The sequence below is a fragment of the Zosterops lateralis genome (assembly GCF_965231275.1).
Source record: "Zosterops lateralis genome assembly, chromosome: 3".
NCBI lineage: Eukaryota > Metazoa > Chordata > Aves > Passeriformes > Zosteropidae > Zosterops > Zosterops lateralis.
The window spans coordinates 68,025,646-68,049,355 of NC_139764.1; the positions used below are offsets into that span (position 1 = coordinate 68,025,646).

General features: G+C 36.3%; 1 protein-coding gene across 1 annotated transcript in view; it reads right to left on the minus strand.

Annotated features, from left to right (window-relative positions):
• CDC40 (cell division cycle 40) overlaps positions 1–23,710 on the minus strand; it is a gene marked incomplete at its 5' end in the record, with an annotated part of 37,498 nt that overhangs the window by 8,977 nt on the left and 4,811 nt on the right. The window contains 9 exons of the mRNA XM_083857165.1: positions 523–624; positions 2,000–2,045; positions 2,707–2,781; positions 4,241–4,380; positions 6,039–6,135; positions 6,724–6,863; positions 8,796–8,879; positions 17,778–17,907; positions 19,176–19,262. Coding sequence (XP_083713291.1) covers positions 523–624; positions 2,000–2,045; positions 2,707–2,781; positions 4,241–4,380; positions 6,039–6,135; positions 6,724–6,863; positions 8,796–8,879; positions 17,778–17,907; positions 19,176–19,262 — 901 coding nt within the window. The remainder of the gene's footprint in view (positions 1–522; positions 625–1,999; positions 2,046–2,706; positions 2,782–4,240; positions 4,381–6,038; positions 6,136–6,723; positions 6,864–8,795; positions 8,880–17,777; positions 17,908–19,175; positions 19,263–23,710) is intronic.

Below are 23,710 nucleotides of genomic sequence, written 5' to 3' on the forward strand. Positions count from 1 at the left end.
TTTTTTTTTAACTTAACAAACTATTTGTAGCAGAATGTTAGAGCATCTCCAAGGCATGAGAGCATCAGACCTACCCTTCAACTCTCTATACCAGCAGCTCAGTTATCACCACCTTTTCTTATTTGGAGCACTCTTCAGGTTAAGCAAAAGACCAAGCGAGATAATTTTTCTAAGTTAGGCATATTTGGGTGTAAAGAGTAATTTTATGCCTGTAAATGTAAACATGCAATTAAATGATTTGGCAAAAAGTCTTTTTGCTGAAAATTGTTCTAGCATTACAAATAACTATCAAACTTCTCAAATAAAGAGGTATATGAAATACAAGTAGTGTCAATTGCACCACTGCAGATAAAAACAAAACACATGTGAAAAAAGATTAATTATCCTGCACTGAAAGCCTAAACAGTGAACTACAAGACAATATGAAGGACAACTGGAAACAACCTGAATGCTAAGATATCTTTATAGTCACTATTAATTAAGAACAGTGCCAAGTAACAGTACCTACAAACACAAGCCTACCTGTTTCAGTGTCCCAGAGTTTTAGATAGCGATCATATGCAGCACTAAGGAACTGAGTGCCTGCATTGTTAAAACAGATGTCTCGAACAGCTTTACTGTGTCCTACAAAATAGAAAAGAAATGCAACAGTAAACTTTCATCCATTTATACTTAGAACTCATGTGTTGGGTTTTTTTAAAAAAACAACTCAGCCCATATTACTCAAGTTAAATGCTCCAAGAATGCAAAGAGAAGAAGAAAATCACTTATTGAAGTTCTTAATGAGAACTAGTAAAGAATAATTCAAGTGAGAAAGAAAAAGTAACTCCTAAAGAATGATGAAAATAAAAACCCATAACATCCTAACACCTCTAAGATACTGGAGAGAGAAACAAAAGCATTGCACAGAACCAACTTGATAAACAAGTATAAACTTGTATAAATTGATACACAAGCAGAAATTCAGAAGAAATTTAAAACACTCTAATAGATGGAAACATCTAATGAAAAAGAGGAGAGACAAACACTATATGAGACGTGTAATGGAGAAACATTTATAATTAGAAAACACTTACAAAATATTGGATATATTAAATCAGAAAACTAAGAATGCTTCCATCTGATGTTAACCTTCCTACCCCTCAGCCTCAATACTTTTATCTGACCACCACATCAGGCTTTCAGTTCTTTTTAGTTTAAATATTGACACAGTAATTCAAATATAGCAAAATGGCAGGCAAATCTGGTTGATAATGAGAACTTTTTGAGCAAAACGGTCACACTGTTCAGAAAGAGCACTCTATTGAGAGAAAACCTTTTTTGAGCCATCATCTTTGCCACACTGCTGTCATCAGAAATAATAGGTGAAAAAAGACTTCTTTCTTGTTACTCAACATATATTCACTCAGTGTTCTAGAAATGTTCCTATTTCAACAGGAGAATCAGCTACTTTTGTTCTGCATTCAAGACTGCTAAGAAGTTTGTATTTCTCTCTCTCAGCTATCTGCTTTAAAAAGCACCTGTTACATGAACAAAGACTGCACCTGAGACTAAAAAAGATTTCCCATGCTTTTGCAGTAAAAAACTCAGCACAGATGGAATGACCTATTTAAGGTGGGATCATCAGACCATGAGACGCCCTCACTGGTGAAATGCAGAGGGTTGCTGTTTTCAACATGAAGACAGGGCAATTTCATGTCAAAATTTTGCCTTTGAAAAGGAGTCTTGCATCAAGTTACAACCTTGATGATTGTAGTACACTAATGTTTTGTTTTGAGGGTAGTAAGGCGTTACACATCAACATTTAATTGCTTGGGATAATGACAAAATTCTTAATGAAATGTGCATCTTTTTCAGTTCTTACTGCCAAGATCATTCTGAACAACCACTGCCTTGGATGCACACAAGTCATCTCTATGACAAATTAATAAGCTAACCTAAATCATATTCTTCAAGAAAGTTGTTCTAGACGTAAATGAGTTTAAAAAAAGACTATTACCAATAAATGTTCGTAGACATCTTCGATCACCATATACTTCCCATAGCTAGGAAAAAAAAGAATGGGGGGGGGCAATATGTCAATTGTCAAACAGTAATGATGCTGAAATTAAGTGCAAACACATATGGCAACATCTTTTAAGAATTACAAACATATACCATGTACTGATTAATCGCAATCTATCCAGAAATTCACTAGAATGCTGTCACCTTCCTGTTAGCAAAATCCCCTTAGAAGAATAAAACTCCCATGCCATATTCTAACTTTAATGACTTCAGGTTTTGCTACTAAAAAAAAAAAAACCAACCCAAAACATCAACTTTCTGTTGATATATGCTGGACTGAAGTGAGATTAGTTCACACCACAACTGCTTCAGTAAAAGACTTCAGCAGAGACCTATTGTTAGTTGTAAAACTAGGCTTCACAGAAAATTAATTAATATAACGACAAAGGCAATAATGTGAGAAACTTGTGACCTTCTAAAGGCTATGAAAAAACAACTAACACTGTTCTAACAGCTTCAGGCTTGTGCACTATTTCTGTCTTTGTTCCAATGAATTTGCAATTTAAAAATTAGGTGAGAAAAAGAAAAGCAACACAGACAAAAGGTATTCGGTAGAACTACCAAATGTTTACATATCCTAAAATGCACTATATGTATTCCAAGATGTATAAAAGGTATGCATGAAAATAGAAAATAACTCACCTTAATTTTGCAATCCATAGAGCAAGACAACAGTATATGCCCAGACAGAGGAAACAATCTGACTGCACTGACACCCTGTAAATAAGAACCAAAGTTTACAGTAAGTGGATCATCTGGATGTTTCCTCAGTTCATTTGCCCTCTTTTCCAAGCAAAAAGCTAAAGCTTATCTTCACAAAGTATACAGATACTATATCTTCGAAAGAAATAACCTGCCCACATTCCATTTTAGAAACAGTGATGTATTTTGAACAAATGTTATTGGAAAAAAATTATTCACTTTAATGGCTGTATATATAACCTCCTTCACCATCCACACCATTACTGTGGTAAACACAGCAAATAAATACAAACTGGGGGTTGGGGGACTGTCTCTGCGTAACAAGCCTTTTCAGATGGGGCAGGTACAGAATTTAAAATAAAAAAGTTTTGGCCAGCTCAATTTCTTACATATACTACCAGTGCCTTCTACTCACTGAGCCCATGGTATTTTAAGCGCTAATTTACACAGTAACTGACCGTCTGAGGTCTGCAATGTGAACCTTTCCACCCAACTACAAACTACCACTCAAAACCATGAAGAAGAAGGCAAAAGAAGAACTTAGCTAATGTCCAATGCCCCAAATCCTCCATATTGCTCTATATACTTTACTATATACTGAAATCCCAAATCCCAAGTGGACTAGAGCTTTGGGGAGGAGATATCATTTTGGAAAGCCCTGATAAGCTGCAGCTATAACCTCATTGATGCAGCAATCACTTAAGAGCTCAGGGATGTGACTCAACTGAAAAAAAAGCTAAAAGCTAAAAAAACATTCCCTGCGTCCTCATTTCTTCCATCTTCCAGATACTATTAAGGTGATGTCCATTGCAGTGCAGCATATTCCCCCTCAAGCAATACTTCAAATTAGTGGGAAAAGAAGCAGCAAATTGAGTATATGCTATACGACCCTGAGCAGTGAAAGACTTTTTTAATACCAGAAGTGTGTATACTTTTTTGGTTTTGGTATCTGACACAAGAAGGAACTGTTAAGCAGCATCAAAGAAAAGTCTTACCAAGACACACCTCTCAAAGGTATTAGCTATATTTGGCAAACCTGTAATGCAGATGCACCATAATCATAAAACCTATGTAATTCTACCTAAGTTTGATATGAAATAGCCCTTAAGTACTCTTACTACAAAAAACCCTCAAACCACAAGCATTCTTAGGAATCTCTAGAATTAGCCTTATTGTTATTCACATTGTAGTTTAGGAAATAACTTCAAATCCCATAGAAGTCACTGAATAATACCTTTCCCTTTAAGGTAGGTCAGGAAGTCACTAAGTTAACACAAAAGTATATGCAGCTAGACAACTGCAACTGAGCTGGTAAACACCTTATGAGAGCATGTAATGGAAACAATTATATGCAGAGTACAGGAAAGAGGGAAATACTCTTTCCTTCTACTGATTCCTCAGTTTTATAGAAATTACTAGCTGCAGACATAAAATTAAATGGGTTGTTATGCTGTATGCTCACAAACATTCCTACCTTTGTATGCCCAGACCACACATGGATTTGTTTCTTTGGAAGATAGCACTTCTCAGGTGGTACTGTAGAACGGAGATTAACTCCAACATCTTGAGGGACATGAAGGTAAGATCTCCCCTGATAGTCATACATTTCTTTAACTGAAAAAGTAAACACAGAAATCTGAGAACTCATATTTTAAGAGGTTATAATCTTTGAAAGGCTCAACAGCTCACACGATTATGGTTTTCTCAACACAGCTGCTCTGCTATAGAGGGAGAGGTGAGAGAGGGGGTACAAGAAAAACCAGCTTCTTCATACAGATGTAGAATCTTATTTGACATCAGTTAAACTCAAATTAAGTCATTTCAGCAAAGTGTGCCTGGAATCTTACAATCCAAACATTAAGACAATCTTTCTTCTATCCATTTTACTCATCAAACAGCAAGAGAGTTGCCCTGACCAAAACCACTTTGCTTACACTAACACAACATAGATTAAACCATACAACTGTAACCCTGACATTTGCTTGCAACTCACATTCTGGCCAGCTCTGTGCTGTGTCAGTCATGCCAAAAGAATTACAAATCAAGGAAAAAAAGATTCATTTGGCCAGCATGAACCAATATTGGTCAGCAGCAGCCAACACCTGCTCTTTAACTAGATTTAAGAAGTGTTTGGACAGTCAGAAACACAGGGATGCATTGTGCATGAAAATGGATTATTTCAGGGTAGATGTATGTTGGGTAGCTATGACCATAAACTGTGCACTGATTAAATTAATTTCTCAGTTTCTGGAATACTGTTATGGCAGTTTTGATTGTAGTCCTGCACAGCATCCATACTTAAACACATCTTCAAAATGGAACGCTTGCATGCGAGAATATCACAGTGTATATGGCAAGGTCTTTCACTGTGAAATTACAGGTAGAGTGCATGAAAACCTGGATACAAAATAACTAGTCCTTAGGAGGCTCAGTGGCTAAAATTTCATGTTTGTTATGCTCACTGCTGTTCAATAAATACTGCCATGATCTACTACACATAAACAGAACAATGTTCTAATGTAAGCAACACTTATCTCACAGCCACCGCTTCTTCCTCAATACACATTAGAAAGGATGCTCACAGCTTGTACGTGTGAACCTGGCTGGAGAAACCGGTACACAGAGACCCAGTCTACTAAACTATCTGCAGCAAGCAGTGTAACACAGGGCTGTTTTGTGTGCAGACAGCTGAAGTACCAATTTCAAAAAGTTACTGAAATTTACTTAATTACCAAACCATTTTCTTTGGAGGTAACACATACTACAATCTTCTGTAGGGTAATTAATTGATACACAATTATTTGTAGTATGACAGCAAGAACATTTACATTAAAAATTGAGGAAGTATAAAGTCCAAGTGCTTTTCTAAAGTGTTCATAAACCATAACTGAGAGCTCTACCTGCTGATGAAAATACTGACACATAAAACTACATTCATTGTGAAGCTGAAACTAAGCCAAACTCACAACTTCAATATGTTTGCTCTGTGAAATAGGAAAGGGATACATGCATCTAGTAACATTAAAAATAAATAAATAAAACCAGCACCCTGAAAAATGACATTTGCACACTGCCCTTCACAGCACAAAGTGGAGTTAGCCCAAGTTTATTTATCTCTTTCCCTGTCCTTTATGATTTTGCCTGTGAGTGCTGTTACCTTCAATACAGAAACATCAAGGTGCTAAGGCTGTCTGCCATCCTTACTAATTAACACAGCAGGCAAGAAAACACAGCGAGCTAGAAAATAAGAACAGCCAGGAAGATGTCATTACCATGTAATATAGTCTTCTCCTCTCCAGGTTTATCATCTTCTAGTTTTCCTCTCTTCTGCCTCTTAGCTGTTATTTCATCCAACTCCTTCTGCTCTTCCTGGAAAAAATAAGAAATGACCTCTTAAAAAAATCAGCATTCAGAATCACATAACAAAATCCAGAACTGTACTATTGTTTACTTACTATTAAGAACACATTCACTTGTTAAACAGGATTAGAAATATTTCTAAGCATCAATAAAGAGAATACCCCTATCAAAACCATAAAGGCTTGGAAAGCTATGTACACCAAAAAGAACCATTATCTTTTTATTCATAAACTAAAGCTAAGTACTGACTAGAAAAGAAGGATATCTGTTGGTTGCAGGGTTCAGGGTGTGTGTATTTGTGTGTGATATTGGGAGTTTTCATTTGCCGGTTCTTTTCAAAAAAGTTTTACTTTCACTTTTTCCCCCTCCAAACCGTTTCTTTTAATCAGACTCTACACATAGATTTCCAAAAATTGATCCAATTAATTGAATGCAGAATATCTGGAACATCTTATTTGGACATATCACCCAAAATGTTTTTATTACCCCAAAGCATAGCATGGATCTGCTTGGACAAGCACTAGTGCAGCTGGATCTCTGTTGAAATCACTGCCATGCAGTGATAATCTGTAGCCATTTCGTTAAAGCAGTACTTACTTCTGATGGTTTGGCTACTTCTTTTTCATCAACATACTTTGCCCATGGTCCCAGAAAACCATCAATATTAGATGCATCATTCTCCTTGAATTTCTTCCTTTTTTCAATTTTTCTCTGTCCTGTTTCAAACACTGTTAAACCTGTAGAAGGAAACAATACACTGACTAACTGCTAACACAGAATACATCAGAGAAAACACCATAGTGTATCACAGAATACACCGTAGTCAGTTTAAAAGAAAAAGTCACCACCACTGCTCCTTTCAGTATAAAGAACAACATGGAAAATGTATTTGAGCAAAATTGGCTGAAGTATTGGTCACTTTTCCAGCTAGGAACACTGCTAAATATGTACAGTAACAGAGCAACCACTTAAACTGTGTATCCTTCCTTGTTAGAATATTTAACCATGCATGTACCATAAATTTTTAACAGTAACTCTGCAGACTGTTTGAATACATCAATTTTCATGCTTTAGACAGTGTAGTTTTTGGAAGTAAAGTCTTCTTGGCTTCGGATCCCTCTGAACTGTCTCAGTTTGAAAAAAAACAGTCCCAAAATGAAAATAAAACACGTGTTCCAAAACCCCAACCACAACTGTGTATTTTAATTTTGAAAAGGTCACCTACTCCAACCACCTTGCAATGAGCAGCAACATCTACAACTAGATCAGGTTGCACAGAGTCCTGTTCAACCTGAACTTGAACATTTGGAGGGATGGGACACCCGCTACCTGTCTGGGCAACTTGTTCTAGTATTTCATCAACCACATTGTAAAAAGTTTTTTCCTTATAACTTAGTCTGAATCTATCCTCTTCTAGCTCAAAATCACTACCCTTCTCCTATTGCTATAGGCCCTCTTAAAAAGTCTGTCACTATTGGGAGAGTCATCTCCCTTCGAGTATTATCTTGCTCTTTTATAGAAATACTTTTCACAAATACTGCACCCTCAGAATTTCATGTGTCAAAACCACTATACAGTATAGATATGGGAGGAAAAAAAAGTCCTGCAGGTAATTATTTTAACATCTTTTAAGTATGTCAAGCTTGTATATACAATTATGTTCAATTTTCGAACAATGTTTTTCTGCAGCAGCAGTAATAGTTCTCTAGGGCAAAAGAGACAAAAGAAGCTTTACACAAACAAGGGGAAAAGAGGCAATGTAAAAAGTTAAGTAGTGATCAGAAGGAATTGCACATTAATCAAGGGCTTTTTTTAAAATGAAGTACAAAATTCCATTATGAAAAGGGTTTTTTACTATTTTTAATGGTTTAATGGCTTGATCTTAGTCATTTCCTTCTCTGGAAGGAAAGAGCAAAATAAGCTTGGATATATTCTGAAGAACAGGACACAGAAATAAAGATCCTTTGTATACCCATGTGAATAGGATATTTGAAAAAGACATGCAAGGGAAAGCATGACCATGACGTTTACACAGGTACAGTTTTCCAATGGGAACAAGCCCCTTTGAGTGTTAAATATCTTGTATTGAAGTATTAATTACAAACCCCATGCCTCTGGTAGTCAATCCTCCCAGTGGCACGCCATGCTGTTACCATTTGGCAACCTTCCAGTGGTTTTTCTTTTCCAAATAACCCAAAGAGCTTAACTTTGCTAAGCAGAGATAACACACAGCTCCCAACAGGAGTGCCAGAGGTTGCACACAGAGTGATCAGTTTGCTCTTGAGGAGCAGTTATGGTGATTAGCTCAACATACAGGTATCCTAATGCAAACACATGACAATGTTAGTCAAGACAGAATTTAAGAGGACCAAAAAGCTGTTTCAAATTATACAGATAAATTGTATTCATGCAATAGCACATTGCAAATCCTATTCTGAAATTTGTCATGACAACCTGAAACATTTGCTACTTCAAGAAAACAAAACACTCCAATATCTCTCTTCCCCCTCTACATTAAGATTGCAACACATCTCTTCTTTGTGTTTTTGGACATGGGTAAGTCTCCCATAATATCTTCCTTCACTAATACCTATTCCATTTCTTAGTACAGAAGAAATGAAAACAGATAAGAGATGCAAGTAATTTATACAAGGTTCTGAATTAATTACCTTGATTTTTTTCAGCTTCTTCTACAGAACCAATATATTTGGTAGCAGCTTCAGGGTTATCTACAGAGGGATCTAATGCATAACCTGAAACAAGAGGAAAAAAAATATTGTTATTTCAAGCTTTTCAGTTTTGCGTAACTTTTACTACTCTGTCCCTTGGCAAATTCTTTCCTATTAACTCTGAACAAGCTGGGGATGATGAAGGATTGAAACTTTGGAATCCCATTAACTTTTCACTTGGCCTGAGTGTAAAGATTACTATGAAGTAGTACCATGAGGCCTTTGAGTATATATTGCTATCAGAATGCTTAAATTTGCACAACATAGAGAAATAAATAAATGTAATAGGCAACAGTTAACAACATAAGATACATAACATAAGGTATAAAGGGTGGGTAATCACAAGAAGCCAAGTCAGAGAATGTGGTGGGAAGGGACCCCAGGATGCCAAATCAACACTGAATTCAGGTCAGTTTGCTGCAATGAGAACATTAGATTTTGAAATGCCATAGCAACCTCTTCTTGAAGTAATACGGCATAAAGAAAAGACTAGCTCAAAATCTTATGTCAGAGACACAGGATGTTAAATGGATGCTGCTTTAGTGCAGGGCACTGCTCCTTGGTTTGCAAAGGCAGTAAGTCACATGGAAACCAGCCTTTGGCTGCTACATACACAGAGCCCTCTGGCTTCAGGAGCAAGCAGCCTTCTGCTCTGTCCACTACTAATATTGGGTCAAAGACAGTGCTACCCATCTTTGGCAGTCCTGGAGTGGCAGCAGCTGGAAGGCAGAGGACAGAGACAGAGGAAAAAATAAATCAAATCAAATTTTCTAGGGCTTTGTGTGTATTCTGTCTCCCACAGCAAAAATCAATCCTCTTCCTACCAGAACTGGGAAAGCTTCAACTTGAAAGGAGTTGTTCTAACTACTGTGGATGGTACCAAAAGCAGCAGTCATGGCCTTTAATTTTTAAAAGAATTAAGTATTCACATCTTCCTGACTACAGGTATTGAGCCTCGATAAAAACAAAACAAACAAAACAATCCCAACTGCAACAACATCTGCTGCATTTACTCTTATAAATAACTTACAAAATGAACCAGCATTTCACAGCTATTTAGAATATTTACAATTTTAATACATATATCTAACTTTTTTCCTCCATTTCTCCTGAAGTGGATAGCATGATCTTGTAAGATAGACAAATAAGTTCATTTGGTTACCAAGGAACATGTGGTGCACTGAACACTTACTGACCACCATGGCTTTTTTTTTTTTTTTTTTTTGGGAAAGACTGCACCCTGGTGGACATAACACCAATTTTTATTAAATATTAAACGATAAAATGTCTCTTGAGGAGTCAATGAGAATTTCTCTATATCGAGGATGGGGAAAAAAAGAGAAAGAAAGATATTAAACCACCAGTAAAAGTAATCACACACACATAATGAATTAAACCCTATAGCATACAATCCATTTCCTGTATTTTTGTTGATTCACAGAGACAATTTATGAGCAGGGGGAGATTATCCAGTCTACTCTGGAGACCACTGGCTCATAAAGGCGCATACAAATGCATACAAGTTGGGAATCAATCAACACCATTCCAACAGCCAAAGGAGACTGTCTCCCCAAACATTTTTCAGAAAGACTACTCTCCTAGAACATGGTCCAGGTAATTTCTTTTTAGATGCTGGGGAAAAAAGTACTATTGAAATTAGTAGAACAGCCATTCCGAGAATACAGCAGGTATTCATCCAAAATAAAGCATTCCACCTGCTGACCAGCCCTGTAGTTTCAAACCTGGTAAGACCCAGCTGTGGAACAACATATGTCCAGAGGATCCGTGAATACATACGATACAGAGAGAGAAATATATGCCAATGTCATCTTACAAAATATACATTCCCACTATTCCTCTGTTAAACAATAAAATAACTTATTCTAGACTTTTAGCCCAATTTATTTCTATAGATAAGCAAACTGAGCCAACACTGCAATCAGACTTCCCCTAATTTAGCTGCCTTCTTTTACTTAGCCACTATTTCAATGAGTTCTCTTCCATGCTATAAGGTTTCTGTTAAAAGTAGAGAGATATTACTTTGGATTTCTGTCAAAATCAATACAGTGGTTTACTTGTCCTCCAACTGTATTGACACCATCTCCGGGACTCTATTTGCTTGGTACTTGTAAAAGAGGGACAGTATTCTCATGAATAGGGCCCCTGGGCCAAGCACAGCTTCCCGTGGAAGTAGAGACTTCTTACAGTTGAATTGAATTTGGTCCAGCATCATTCTCATAGAAAAGCTCTGAACAATTTCTACTTTCTAGTGGATATGTGAAAGGGAATATTTTCTTTCTGGCTGGGACTCCTAAACGCAGCTGCAAAAGACAGCTTGCTTTTATCCTACTCAGCTGGTATCCCACATAATGTGCCCTGACTTCTATGTCTCCTTCAGTTTTAGTTAGGAGGAAGATATTTCCCTCAACATTTTAGTAATGAAAGATACAATTCCACCTACATCTAGAATTTCAGTGCACCTGAAAATGGTTGGTTAAATAATTAGACTTGATGTGCATTCCAGAAAGACAGCTAATTAAAGCCCTTTTACACCACACGGTGCAATGCAGCACACAGAGAGACCCAAGGTAGCTCAGGTATGAAGAGAAATACAGCTGGACTAATCCACTCTGCACTGGCATCTCTGCAGAATCAAAGTAATCAGAAAATAAAGTGCCTACAATTGTTAACAGGTAACAGAGACTGTAGGTGCTGCATGTAACACGAGTAGATTTTAAAAAAAAAAGCAGCATTATTTCCAAGGCAGTTATTTTAGGCTCTTAAAGTATCAATGGTGTTAGTGATGACATAATCCTGCTACAACCAAGTTACTGACTACTTATAAAGAGCTTTGAGATTCACGGAGAGAAGACTATTTCTTATTTAAAAGGACATTAATATCTTGTAAAGAAGAGATGCTAAAATACCAAACATTGCATGAATGAAGCAGTCCACTTTTAGGATGAGCACTGATGCTCAAATAGCTATGAAATGGCTAAAATATTCATGAACAGTTTGTGTGCAGCATGTAAAAAATAATCTGTAATTCTGCTTCTGAAAATGTATATGTGCTCATATATTGACTTTTTTATCAATACTCAAAATGGAATGTTCAAGAAAAGAGACTTCAGTTCATAGCACAGATAGAGAAGAATAAACATGTGCTGTATGTTAGGACTTCCTAGTCTTTTTTGACATACTCCAAGGAATACAATATTGAAAAAAATAATGCTAGTTAAGCATTTTAAATCATAATGTCTTGTGAAGGGGAATTTCATTTTCTAGAGAGACAGCCTTTGTTTGATAGTTGAAATTAAAATAAGAAGACTGCCTTACGTCAATGGAATCAAACTAGGGTAGATGACCTACGTCTCCAGATGTAAAACTGGTCACCAATTAAGAGAGTCAGACTCTCACAGAGCAATTATTAATTGCTTTCCATTAAACTGGGAGAGGACCTTTCACAAGATCATAAAATGCCTACTTGGACTATTCTATTCAATGTTTTTAACAGATTATGCCATCAGCATACTCTTTTCAGGTAGCTGTAAAGGACAATAAGGTCTCCCAGCCAGGACTCCTTTTATCCAAGCTAAACAGTCCCAGCTCTCCCAGCCATTGCAGATTTTAACCCCAATATAGAAAACATCTCCAGTGCCTGTGACAACTTCACTTCCCCGAACTCCTGGAATAAAGGGAACCTTACTGAGATGGGTAGGTGTCATTTAAATTAAAAGGCAGATGGCACTGAGAAGGTTGAAAGAGTACTTTTTGATAAAATAGCTGGGGTACTTAAAGAATACCTAAAGAAACATAATACTTAAAAAATACCTAAAGAAAAGTAAGCAATTTGCAATGACACACCATCTTTAGAAACCCATACCCTCAAGGAAAAGGTAGCACAGAAATCCAAAATCTCAGGTAATAGGGACAGTAATAATCACAGAATCCTATTTAAAGTGAAGGCAGGCAAATAGAAAACCCAAGCACGCATGCAAAATGACAGAGGCTAAAAATAATACACAGTAACATTGAAATATCTTGTTTTAAAATAATAAACATAATTGGTAGGACAGTACTGACATAATTGGATAGAATATATGCTTTACCAGGTAGAAAGAATAGAGAATAAGGTGGCCATGCCAGTGGGGAAAAATATGCTCTATGCCATAGAAAGCTTAAAGACAAATCAGATTAACAAGTTAATAGTGTTAATGAGCATTAAATGATGCTGTGAACTGAAATTCCAGGTCTAAGTAGTAGTGACTACAGTTGCCATAACTCCCAGAGTGACCATTAAGACAGAAAAGGCAGTAAACCATGAAATGGTAACAGAAATTAAACAACAGTTGCCAGGGAAAGAAGCACAGTAATAATGACATATTTTAGTTATCTCCTTGTAGCAGACTGCACAAATCTCACACCAAGATGTGATGATTTTTACACAATGTACTTGTACCATGAAGCAGTCACACCAGAGATTCACATGAAAAAAAGCCAGTTTAGCAGTACAGGAAACTTGATTTTAAGATATTCTTTCTAAGGACACACATTTTAACAATGACCATGATGGGGTATAAAACCAACATCGTTGACAAAGCAAAGGAAGATATAAAAAACATTTACAACAATGATTTCAACCTCAAAGTATAAGAGCTATATTAAGAAAAGATTTTTAAAAGGAACAGAAAGTGAGCACCAAAGGGTAAAGACTTTTTCAAATGCAGGGGCACTTCAAAGACACCATGTAGGAGAAAAAAAAAAAAAAAAAAAGCCTGCCAGCTAATAAAAGATGACTTTAAAGCAACCAGAAGGAAGTGAGCACAGCTGAATAGTAAGCAAAGAGAAACTATCAGAAATAAGAACCTATTCTTCAAAGAGTTGAAGTTGCATCCAGATGTAGGAAATAAAGACCAAACTCCAGCAGACAAAGTAAACACTACATAAGGCAGCCTGCCCTCAAAAGCAAGGGAAATCCTACAATATATAAAAACTAACACTTGTCCTTTGTCAAAATTGGCAGGGACAGAAAGTGTACCTGACAGTGTGTAAGCCAACAGACGACCAAGGACTGAAAAGAGCATCTGTGAGGGTTGTATTAAATACATGTTGATTATGGTGGAGCTTGGGTAGACTCCTGTGCCAGAACCTTTCTTTATGGGCAACTTGATGCCGTACCTACCTCGAAGTGAAATGCCAGGAAACTAAAGAGTCAAGTAAGTGGTAACAAAACATCAGGATCAGAGGCAGCCACCCAAGAGATCTAAAGTCGAACCACAGTGCAGATACTCTCACCTCAACCTGACAAAAAAGGAATGTATCAAATACAATTCCTTCTTCCAAAAGACATGTCAGAGGAGATATGGAGAACTACAGATCAACCTGCCAGACATTTGTGTGGCTAGAAGATTCAAGTAGAAACTACAATAAAGAAAATGAGTATGCACTCGGATGAGCATTATTGCAGGAGAACAGACACCACAATTTTCTCTGCAGGTAAATTACAATGACAAAACCTCCAGAATATTTCTGAGGTGACAATCCTGAGAATGAGCAAAGCTAAGTTTATCTTGGATACCTTCACAAAATCAAGTTAGACTGATTACAGGGTGCCTCAAAGACACTTTAAAAAACCCACAGGTCCTTACATGGTCAATTGATGAAAAATTATTAAAACACTGTCAAGAATAAATGGTTGGCTTGCACAGCACAAGAAAGTTGCTGGTGGATTCATGCTCAGGCCCATGACATTCAACATACTGATAAATGATCTGGAAAAATGGAGCAAGTAGCTTTGAGCAAGTTACTCACAAAACAAATTCACAGTGAGATTAACATATAACCACTGTACACAGCTTTGCTCTCCATCTTAGGAGCAATACAGTGCAACTAGAAGAGATACAGAAGAGAGATGAGGACAGCCATAGGCATGAAAAGGCTTCAAGCAAGGAACAAGAAGACTGATCAGATCTCTCCAGGCAGAAAAAAAAAAAAAGGAGACTGAGAAGAAGCTATGGCCAAGATCTATAAAATAAGAAATCACACTGAAGTGGTGAATAAGAAATGATTGCTCATTTTGTTTTCCAGCATAAGACACTGGGGGATATGAAGCCAAAGCAGAAAGCTTTTAAGTTCCACAAGTTCAAAGCAGAGATACTTCCTCACACAAGGAGCTGCTAAGCTGTGGAGCTGCCTGAAAAAGGTTGCTGAACAAAGAAAAAATATACAGGTTCAAGAAGCAGCTGGAAAAGTTTGTCAGAAAGAAAAAAAAAGAAAACCCCCAAGAGATTATCTGATAAATATATAAGCACATCCTTGGTTGACAGACCGCATATTGAAAAGAAGTACTCAGATGTATCACTATTTTCTTGCTTCCTTCTTCTACTCCTCAATACTCCATTGCTGGCCCTTATCTAATGGAATAAAGGGCTGGAAGGACCCTCAGTCAATGACAGAATGGATACTCTCAGCTATCCAAGCATCACAAAAAAAAAGTCTACTTTTAAGAGTAAGCATTTACTGCACAAGAAATAGATAAACACTAGTTGCCAAAAAATACTTGGGTTTCATTTGTGATTAATATACAGTTTTCTCAATGAATATGTATTAACTTTCAGGATTATATATATTATAAAACTGTCTTTTTTTGTGAAAGACAGAGACAGTTGATCTGTTTTGAATACAGGATCTCATTTACTACCATTGTCTTTCATCTACAGTCACTGCTTATCTACTTGCCAGCTATTGCAGATTTGTTTGAGATCTCCTGCCTCAGTGCAATGGTGCTAAACAGAGTAACAGAGATCAGAAGTCTCAAGATCTGCAGCTTTTAAAAGACAGATTTACTCCTGTTCTTCTAATAGGTTATTACTCAGTCTTGAAAAAGATCTATGGCTTGGGTTTATGCCTATCAATTTTATTTGCATTTTTATTCTTGGTGTTTTCTGAGAAGATATTTATTACATCCTTCCAAATGGAAAAAGAGAGTATTGAAAATGTTAATAGATAACTTTCTGACAACTTAAAGGAGTGCTGTTTTTAACAGATTTTCTACTGAGCCAGAATATCTTCCTCAATTACTGCATCTTCTAGCTTGAACTTCAGCTTCTCAATGCTGGTTCTTGCTGTTTAAATTGTCTGTATCTCAGCATTTTCATAGTTCCATTGTCACTGTAACCAGATCATTATCTATTGAACATTTCTAGAAAGCTGAATGATAGCTGCACAGTTGCCAGCGTTACAAGGTTTAAAAATACATTTTTATACTCACTTTTAATACAGCTTTCAAGACAGGTGCTATACAGTGATGACATAACCAGCAGTAGTTTTGAGTAGACTTACTAGCTTTATCTTCCCAAATGAAACTTTTCAAATAAAAAACCTCAAATGAAACACTGTATGCCTACAGGCACTTTTCCCCAGTATCTGTTTTATATGCACAAAAATGTTACATTTAATTTCAACCCCAAAATTGTTACATTTAACTTCACAGAACAAAATCCAATCTGTCTATTCAGATCTTGAATAGAGGATCCTACTTGTATTGTCTGTCAAGTTCTAATATCAAAATTACACTCAAGTAAGTTAAAATTATGCTATGAAACTAGATATCCATTTCTTAATATTGTCATTTTGCTTATATTCCTTAGCCTAACAACTCAGTGAAAAGTACCTATTAGGTAAAACTATGTAAGATAAAAACTCTGTCATTAATATATTTCAATTTTTTAACATTTACAAGAAAGCTTCTAATAAAACTCAAGTACAAAGAAAAATTGAGTGTGGGATAGTCTCTGATGTTAGGCGTTTTCTTCCAGTGTAATACCTAGCTACCACAGATGTTAGCAACAAAGTCCCAATCTCATGCATCACGGAATTCAGGCATGCATAAAGCCCTAATGAAATTAAGGATACTTATTTAGGAAGGTGATTTTTGAGGCAAAACTGTTTGCAAGAAGTAGTATTTTGAATGTAAATACAAATAAAGTAAGATGCAAACTGGTTGTACAAAAGTTGAGTGTTGTGACATTTTAAGTAACACAGGAAGTATCAGATCTTGCCTAATAAATTGAATTTCAAGTATATAAAGGGTACTTCATCTGAACAAGCACTTGCAATCAAACTTAAAACAGAAATGAAAGCTTACAATGAAACACAGGAAAAAACTAATCATTGTTATATGTAAACACATGGAAGCTTTGTTCTTTCAAATGTGTGCAAAACAATGTTAAGAATCCATAGTCTTTCCATATTTTTCCTACCTAAAAAAAATAATTTAAAAATCAATTTTTCTTACAGCTTGTAAAAAGTCTGCTTGAACCTGAAGCCTCCCCAAGACTCATGTATTTTATTTTTCGGAAAATGTAATTCAAAATGTTATTCAAGATAAGAAAGCAGTTACTACACTGACCACCAACTCAGTTCTTTGGGTCTGTCTTTTCCAAGACTATTTTAGTACTGCATTCCCGTTCTCTGCAAATCTGATTCATTTGGTTTGTATCAAGAGGCAACCACCGAAGAGCCTGACAACTCACTAAGGCTTCCTTATGGTTTTGCGAGAGTCAGAATCACATGAAAGAATCTATTTGCATAACAGATCTACAGTTAGTCAAGTGAGAAGTGTGAAATTTTGATTTTGTTTTCTATACTTGATGCAACTAATGGAAGGATTAATTAGAGGGGCTTGCTAGGAGACCATACACTGGATTACAGTTCAAAAGTAAATTGCAAAGTGAGTTTTCCTAAATAAATACTATGATCTCTATTCATATGGATTCTTATTCAAAAGCCTTTTCCCATTTTACTAATTCTGATAGAAAGCAATTTACAGAAGTTACTATTAATTGTTCTACCAAGACCATCATAATTTGTCCAGCCTGGGTATGATAAAGAGGGAGGTGAATTCCACTGTTAAGGACTTACCATAGGTTGCAAATGTTCTTCTTTGCTGTTCAAACATGAAATCATTGATGTGAGCTGGTTCTGCATATCCAGAAAGCATGTTTCTAGGTGCAGCCATTTGCTGAGTCCTAAATGGGTTCTCTGGTCCAAACTTCATCAAAAATGTTAAAACAAGGTGGAGCAGAATTAGTAATTTGTTATTTTTGTGTATTTACTTCTTCAGAAAAAAAAAAAAAAACACAACCAAAAAACACTGAAAAAAGAGACCGGTCTCAAAAATGGTAATGCAAAATCACTTCAACTTTAAATTTCTTTGACTCCTGAGTAGGCTTCTTCATCTGTTATTTCACACAGTAATTACACAGCTGTTCTGAACAGTTGATTTCAGGATTGAACTTTCTAGCCTGTATTACTGGCACAGAGCTCAGGTTAATATCAACTACCTGACTTGTTAATACTTGACCAACCAAGACATACTGTCATTCAGTACGGGAGCAGTACAAGCATTCAGAAGGTAAAACCCAAGGCTGTCCTACATAAGGTTTCCCTACTAAAACATTTACAGACAGCAGCACTGAATCAAGTTAAAAACACTACTTTTGTCTGCACAAGTCATGGCTTTGATATGTTGCAAGCTCACTATGAAAAGGCCAATTTATGTGTTCCTGAAAAGGTTTGTAAACATAAAGCATAACTAATACAGAAATTTGAGACCGATACAGTATTTGTCTACCTAGAAGGCTAACCTCTGGTCAAAGAGAAGACAAACTGTACAAAGAAGTTAAATGTGGAAGAAAGTTAAATGCTTGAACAGCTATTTTTATCTTTCAGATAGCCTGTCAGTTATAACAAAATGGAAAGTGGTTCACATGGCATCAGGCAGTCTAAATTCAGTCTTAAAAGGTTTTTCACTATACAAATTTAGCATAGCTCAAATTACTAAAATTTATAATACTGATGTGAATAATTAAACTGAAAGTACTTTGATTTTAATGTTAAATCCTTCTCTCAAAAGTCTTATATCTGCAAGTCTTACAAATGTTAATTCTGCCCTAATGAGAACAATGAGTTAATAGCAAAAATTTGAAAATAGTAAAGGACCACTTCAATGCAGTTCATGTTTAACTCAACATCTTTATAATGCTATTTTCCAGCTTAATTTTTAATTTTCATAGCTATAATTCTGATAAATATTTTAAGACTCTTCTTAGAAGGACTTTATGCAGAATATTAAAATTCAAGTGCTAAAAATACCAACACACTTGTGTAGAATCTATTTTTTAGCTCGCCCAAATTATATTCCAAAATACAGCAAGCATCCAAAGAAGGTGTCTTAAAGGAAATTCACACAAAACTTATACAACCTCTGCCCTCTAAGCCAAAGGCATTTCTGCTCTAAAAACCAACATTGTTTCTTACCTCAGGTGCAAACATAGTTTCATAAGTGGGATTGTACTGAACTTCCTTGATAGCAGGATCAAGGTGGACTCCTGTTTCCACATCTTCCTGAAATAAAACAGACATATTAATAACCCATTTTTTCACACACAGACATTCAAATATATGACATTACCTTCTGTATTTACAAATTAGGGCTGTAGTTCAAGTTGACACTTTCGGCATCATGAAAGAGAAGAGCACCTTGGCCAAAGTTTCTATTTTAAAAAATACTGATTGCAAAACCAATGTCAGGCAGTCACTGAGAAACTTGTCTAAAACACTTGAAGATCTTTGCATGTGAATAATTATTTCTTTTTATTTAAAGATTTCATGCACACGTTTTAAAAACGGCAGCAAGATTGAAGGAAAGCTCCTTTTTTAGGATGTTTGAAAACCAGACTTGTAAAGAAGAACCAATTAAAATGGTCACAGATTTAATATAAAGGTATGAAAGCTAAAACTCTACAAAAGGTAAAAGGCAGAAATCACAAGTAACTATTCAGAAAGACAGTTGCAAAGAAAAAAATTACATATCAACATTACATACAAACATCAACTATAACAATGATTTTCACAGAATCCAATAACCCCTTATTTCCAAAAGGTACATTTTTATACTGAAAGGTATAAACGTCATTCAGCTTTAGTACTTAAACACATTTGCAAGTCTGTTGTGACAAAAAATTAACTTGATAGATGAAGGGACAAGAAAGCAAGATTAACCAAAATAATAACCTCAAGTAACTCACAGGGAAAAATTCAGAAGGGCACATGCAGCTGAAATAGAAGACAGAGAAGAAAGAAGATGGCTGATAAGGTAGCAGTGCCCAAAAAGACCTGGTTTCAGAGCTTTAAGAAGGCTCTTTCACATCAACAGAACCTCTCCCCTCATCAAGACCTCAGTTAATAAAAGAAAATGGTATTTTGCAGAATTATTACTGTTATTGCTTCCTGTATCTTTATTCTAGAAAAACAGCAATTGAAAAAGACTCACAATGTACTAGTATGCTGACAAAATCCCTAGTAATCATACTGAAAAAGCTATCTTAGCGTCATTGCTTAGTCAGCGCTTACCTACAACAGGATCCCAAAGCATTTGTGACTTACAAAAGAAAGCAGCACAACAGAAAATCAAATTTTACCAGTTGCTTCATTAATAGAAAACTATCTCAAACTCAATCTTGCTTTATATATTATAGTATCTTGAAAGAGCAAAATGGTACATTCTTAATTTGTTTGATATTGTTAGCTACTCTCTGACATGGTACACCCAGAAGCCTTTTTTCTCCCCAGTTTAACAGCAGGTCAATTACAAACTTGCTCATGCATACAAGATTTAAAAGATTTTAAAATCTGATTTTCTAGAACACAGAAAAGAAAAACAGTACCTAAAGATCTTTGGCTTGTTATTTGATTATATTTGACTAAAACTGCTCAACAAAGGAAAATAAAAGCATGTTAAAAAAACTCAAAACAAAAACACGACATGAACAATCCCATTAATTGTTTTTCTACTAAGGCTCCTGTCTTAGTAGAATTGTATAGTCCAACCAGAAAGCTTTACTCTCACCACATTATCAATTACTTTGACAGGCAGGTCCAGCCATTGCACTGATCTTGCCTGAACCCTCAGCACTACCAGTTCTCAGCCTGACCTCATTTTTCTCATCACACAACCTTTCCGATTCGCTGGGCTTGGATGTCAACAACTGCTGGTATGTTCACAGCCCTGACTTTGACACACCATGAACTCGCCTGCAAACAGCACAGCAGGCCTAATCCTGTCATTCAGCAAAAACCTCACACGGCCCCAGTTAGAACAGGAGCACACCAAAACCACTTCCTAACCCGTGTTACCTACAAACTTACACTTCCTTTCATGTCATGAGGACATTTTCCACAAATAACTTTTTCAAGTCAAATCACAGAGCTTACTCTTCCATATACCCCTCACATCTTGTTCACCCAACTCAAAATTTGAGAAAATAAAAATTAATATAATTGATAATAAGGCAAAATTGATCTGATCAATGGTTTGTGACATTTAAACAGTTATCAGCTTACTTGAAATTAGGACAGTTTTTTCCCTGCTCTTAAATCTGAAAAAGTAAAAAAATCCAGGTTTGCAAAAATGCCAAGAATTTTTCAGTTCTGCTATTTTTCCTCCTCTTATCTTCCTATGAAGTTCTATTATATGCTGCTTGGTAATTGAGAAAAGAAACAGATTGTGCCATAAAAGCTGATCCTCTGCTGGAGGATTATAGCAATTCTGGTTCTACTTCACTGCTGGTGGAACAGTGCTGAGTCACTTGAAAGCCGCACAATATGTTCACTCCTAGACCACCACAGGCACTTTCTTTCTGTGTAAAAACCACCCAGCCTTGAAATTGAAGCACATGTTATAGTTATCAGAGCCACGCTCCTCGAGACCTCCAGTCTTATTCATGTTTTCATATATTAGGACATCAAATGGCAATCTCATAACATGCTGCTGAAGCACATAATGGTTATCTTTTCATTACATCATTTTGCTTTAAACTATGTCATAATTTGAATGTGGTCCAACTACTCACTTTATTTTCTCAGTGTTTTTTAAAAATGGAATCTTGATAGGAATATAAAGTATTGACAGAACATATTACCAAATGTTAGCCCATGGCAAGAGTTCAAACAGCAGCAGACAAATTATCCTTTGGTCAACATCTGGTAAGTGCCATTTGGTACAGCGTTACAAGACTCTAGAAGGTAGCAGAAACATTAAAAATATTAACCTAGCCCACCATCCATTTCACCAATTGCCAAGATATCTGTATTGGGGTATTTCGGTTGTGGCTTTATTTTTTTTTTTTTTTCCTGGATGAGAGGAAAGAACTCATCAGCAACCTCTGCAGATGGTGAAGATCTCTGGTACAAACACATGCATTGCCAGAAGACCATTTCAGCAGAGCTCCTCCTTCTAGGGCCCAGAAATCAAGAAAAGGTAATACAGGTCTCACACACTCTCCCTGTATGCTGGCAACAGCCTTAACTGCATGCATTCCAGAAGCATTTGCCATAGCTCCAGCTAACAGGGAAGGGATCATAGGAGTAGCAGCCTGGCAGAGCTGTGACTGAGATAAGGTAATCTAAGAGATCACATCACTGCTGTAGCTTTTCCTTTGGTCACAGGAATGATTTATCTAAAAGCCTAAGGTGAACAATCCATCATGTAGCTTATGTGCCAAGTGTGACACAAGTGGTTCTGTGGGATGGGAAATGATCAGTAGTTAAGCTGAAAGGGGAGGGCATCTGTGATTTCAGTGAAGGGCTAACTATTTCCCTAGATCACTTCCACTCTCAAAGGCACAGGAACCATAAAAAGGGGGGGTCAAAAAGCTCTCAAACAGATACAGTGATCTGCTGGAGAAAGAGAAAAGCTCAGCTGTATCACTGGCAGAGAAGCAGCTGGTCTTTGCTGCAATTCAGAAATTGTATTAATATAGGCTTTATGGCACGCTGTAATATCATTAAAGGGCTGTACACCCCATATAACCTGGAACTGAAGAATTAAGGTTTTGGGAAGTTATGTTTTATTGAATATAGTTATCTTGAAAAACATAATAGAAAGAAGCTGCAAACTTAGCTCTATGTGTCACCTCTACTTTTCTCAGCACTAGTTCCAAGCACCCAACTGAAATACAGTGGCTACATTGGGCACCACATGTCAAGTAAGACACATGTTACTGAAAAGTGTTCAAAAGGAAAAGAAAACATGATCAAAGGCCTAAGAAAATACAACCTGAATAGAAAAATTAAGCAACCTAACTCAGCACAGAAGAGATACTGATTATACAACTCTGCACTATTAAGGACAACCAAAACCTGAAAATGCTCACTCCATAGATCCACTGAAGTTAGGTAGGCAGGTTGAATGAATGTCTGTTTAGAGAGATGCAAGAATCACTGCTGGCACAAGGCAAAAAGAGGCAGATTGTGTAATTTCACCAAACTACTTCCTGTGTTGGTTGTGTTGTTCTGTTTTTTTTTTTTTTTTTTTTTTTTTTTTTTTTTTTTTAAATAGATGTGATGTCTACTTACTTGCAATATCAGTTTGCTTTACAGTTCAGAGATGATCTGATGAGGTAAAAAAATTCTTTTGATAGTTAAATGCTGTCCTTTAGTTTAACAAAACACAATCACACTATTATAGGGGAACAGCACACAGGGCTGTACTCTGGAGTATTAGCATTGCCTAAGGAATCTATCTTGAGACAGAAAGAAGCTTTTGATGGTAAGTGTAGACAAGGGGGTGCCTCATTATATCTCCCCAGAGATCACCAAATGCCTGGTTCCTTCCAAGGCATGCTCCTGCAGTCCTACCATAAAACTTGGCCACTTTTAAGCATAAGAAAGAGGACAGGAAATAGAAGAGATTTTAGACTACAAATACAGTAAATCAGATTAACTTTCCTCTTTAACAGATTCTTTAAACATGCCACAGTCTTCTTTCTGTTCAAAAAAACTCCTACTCAAAT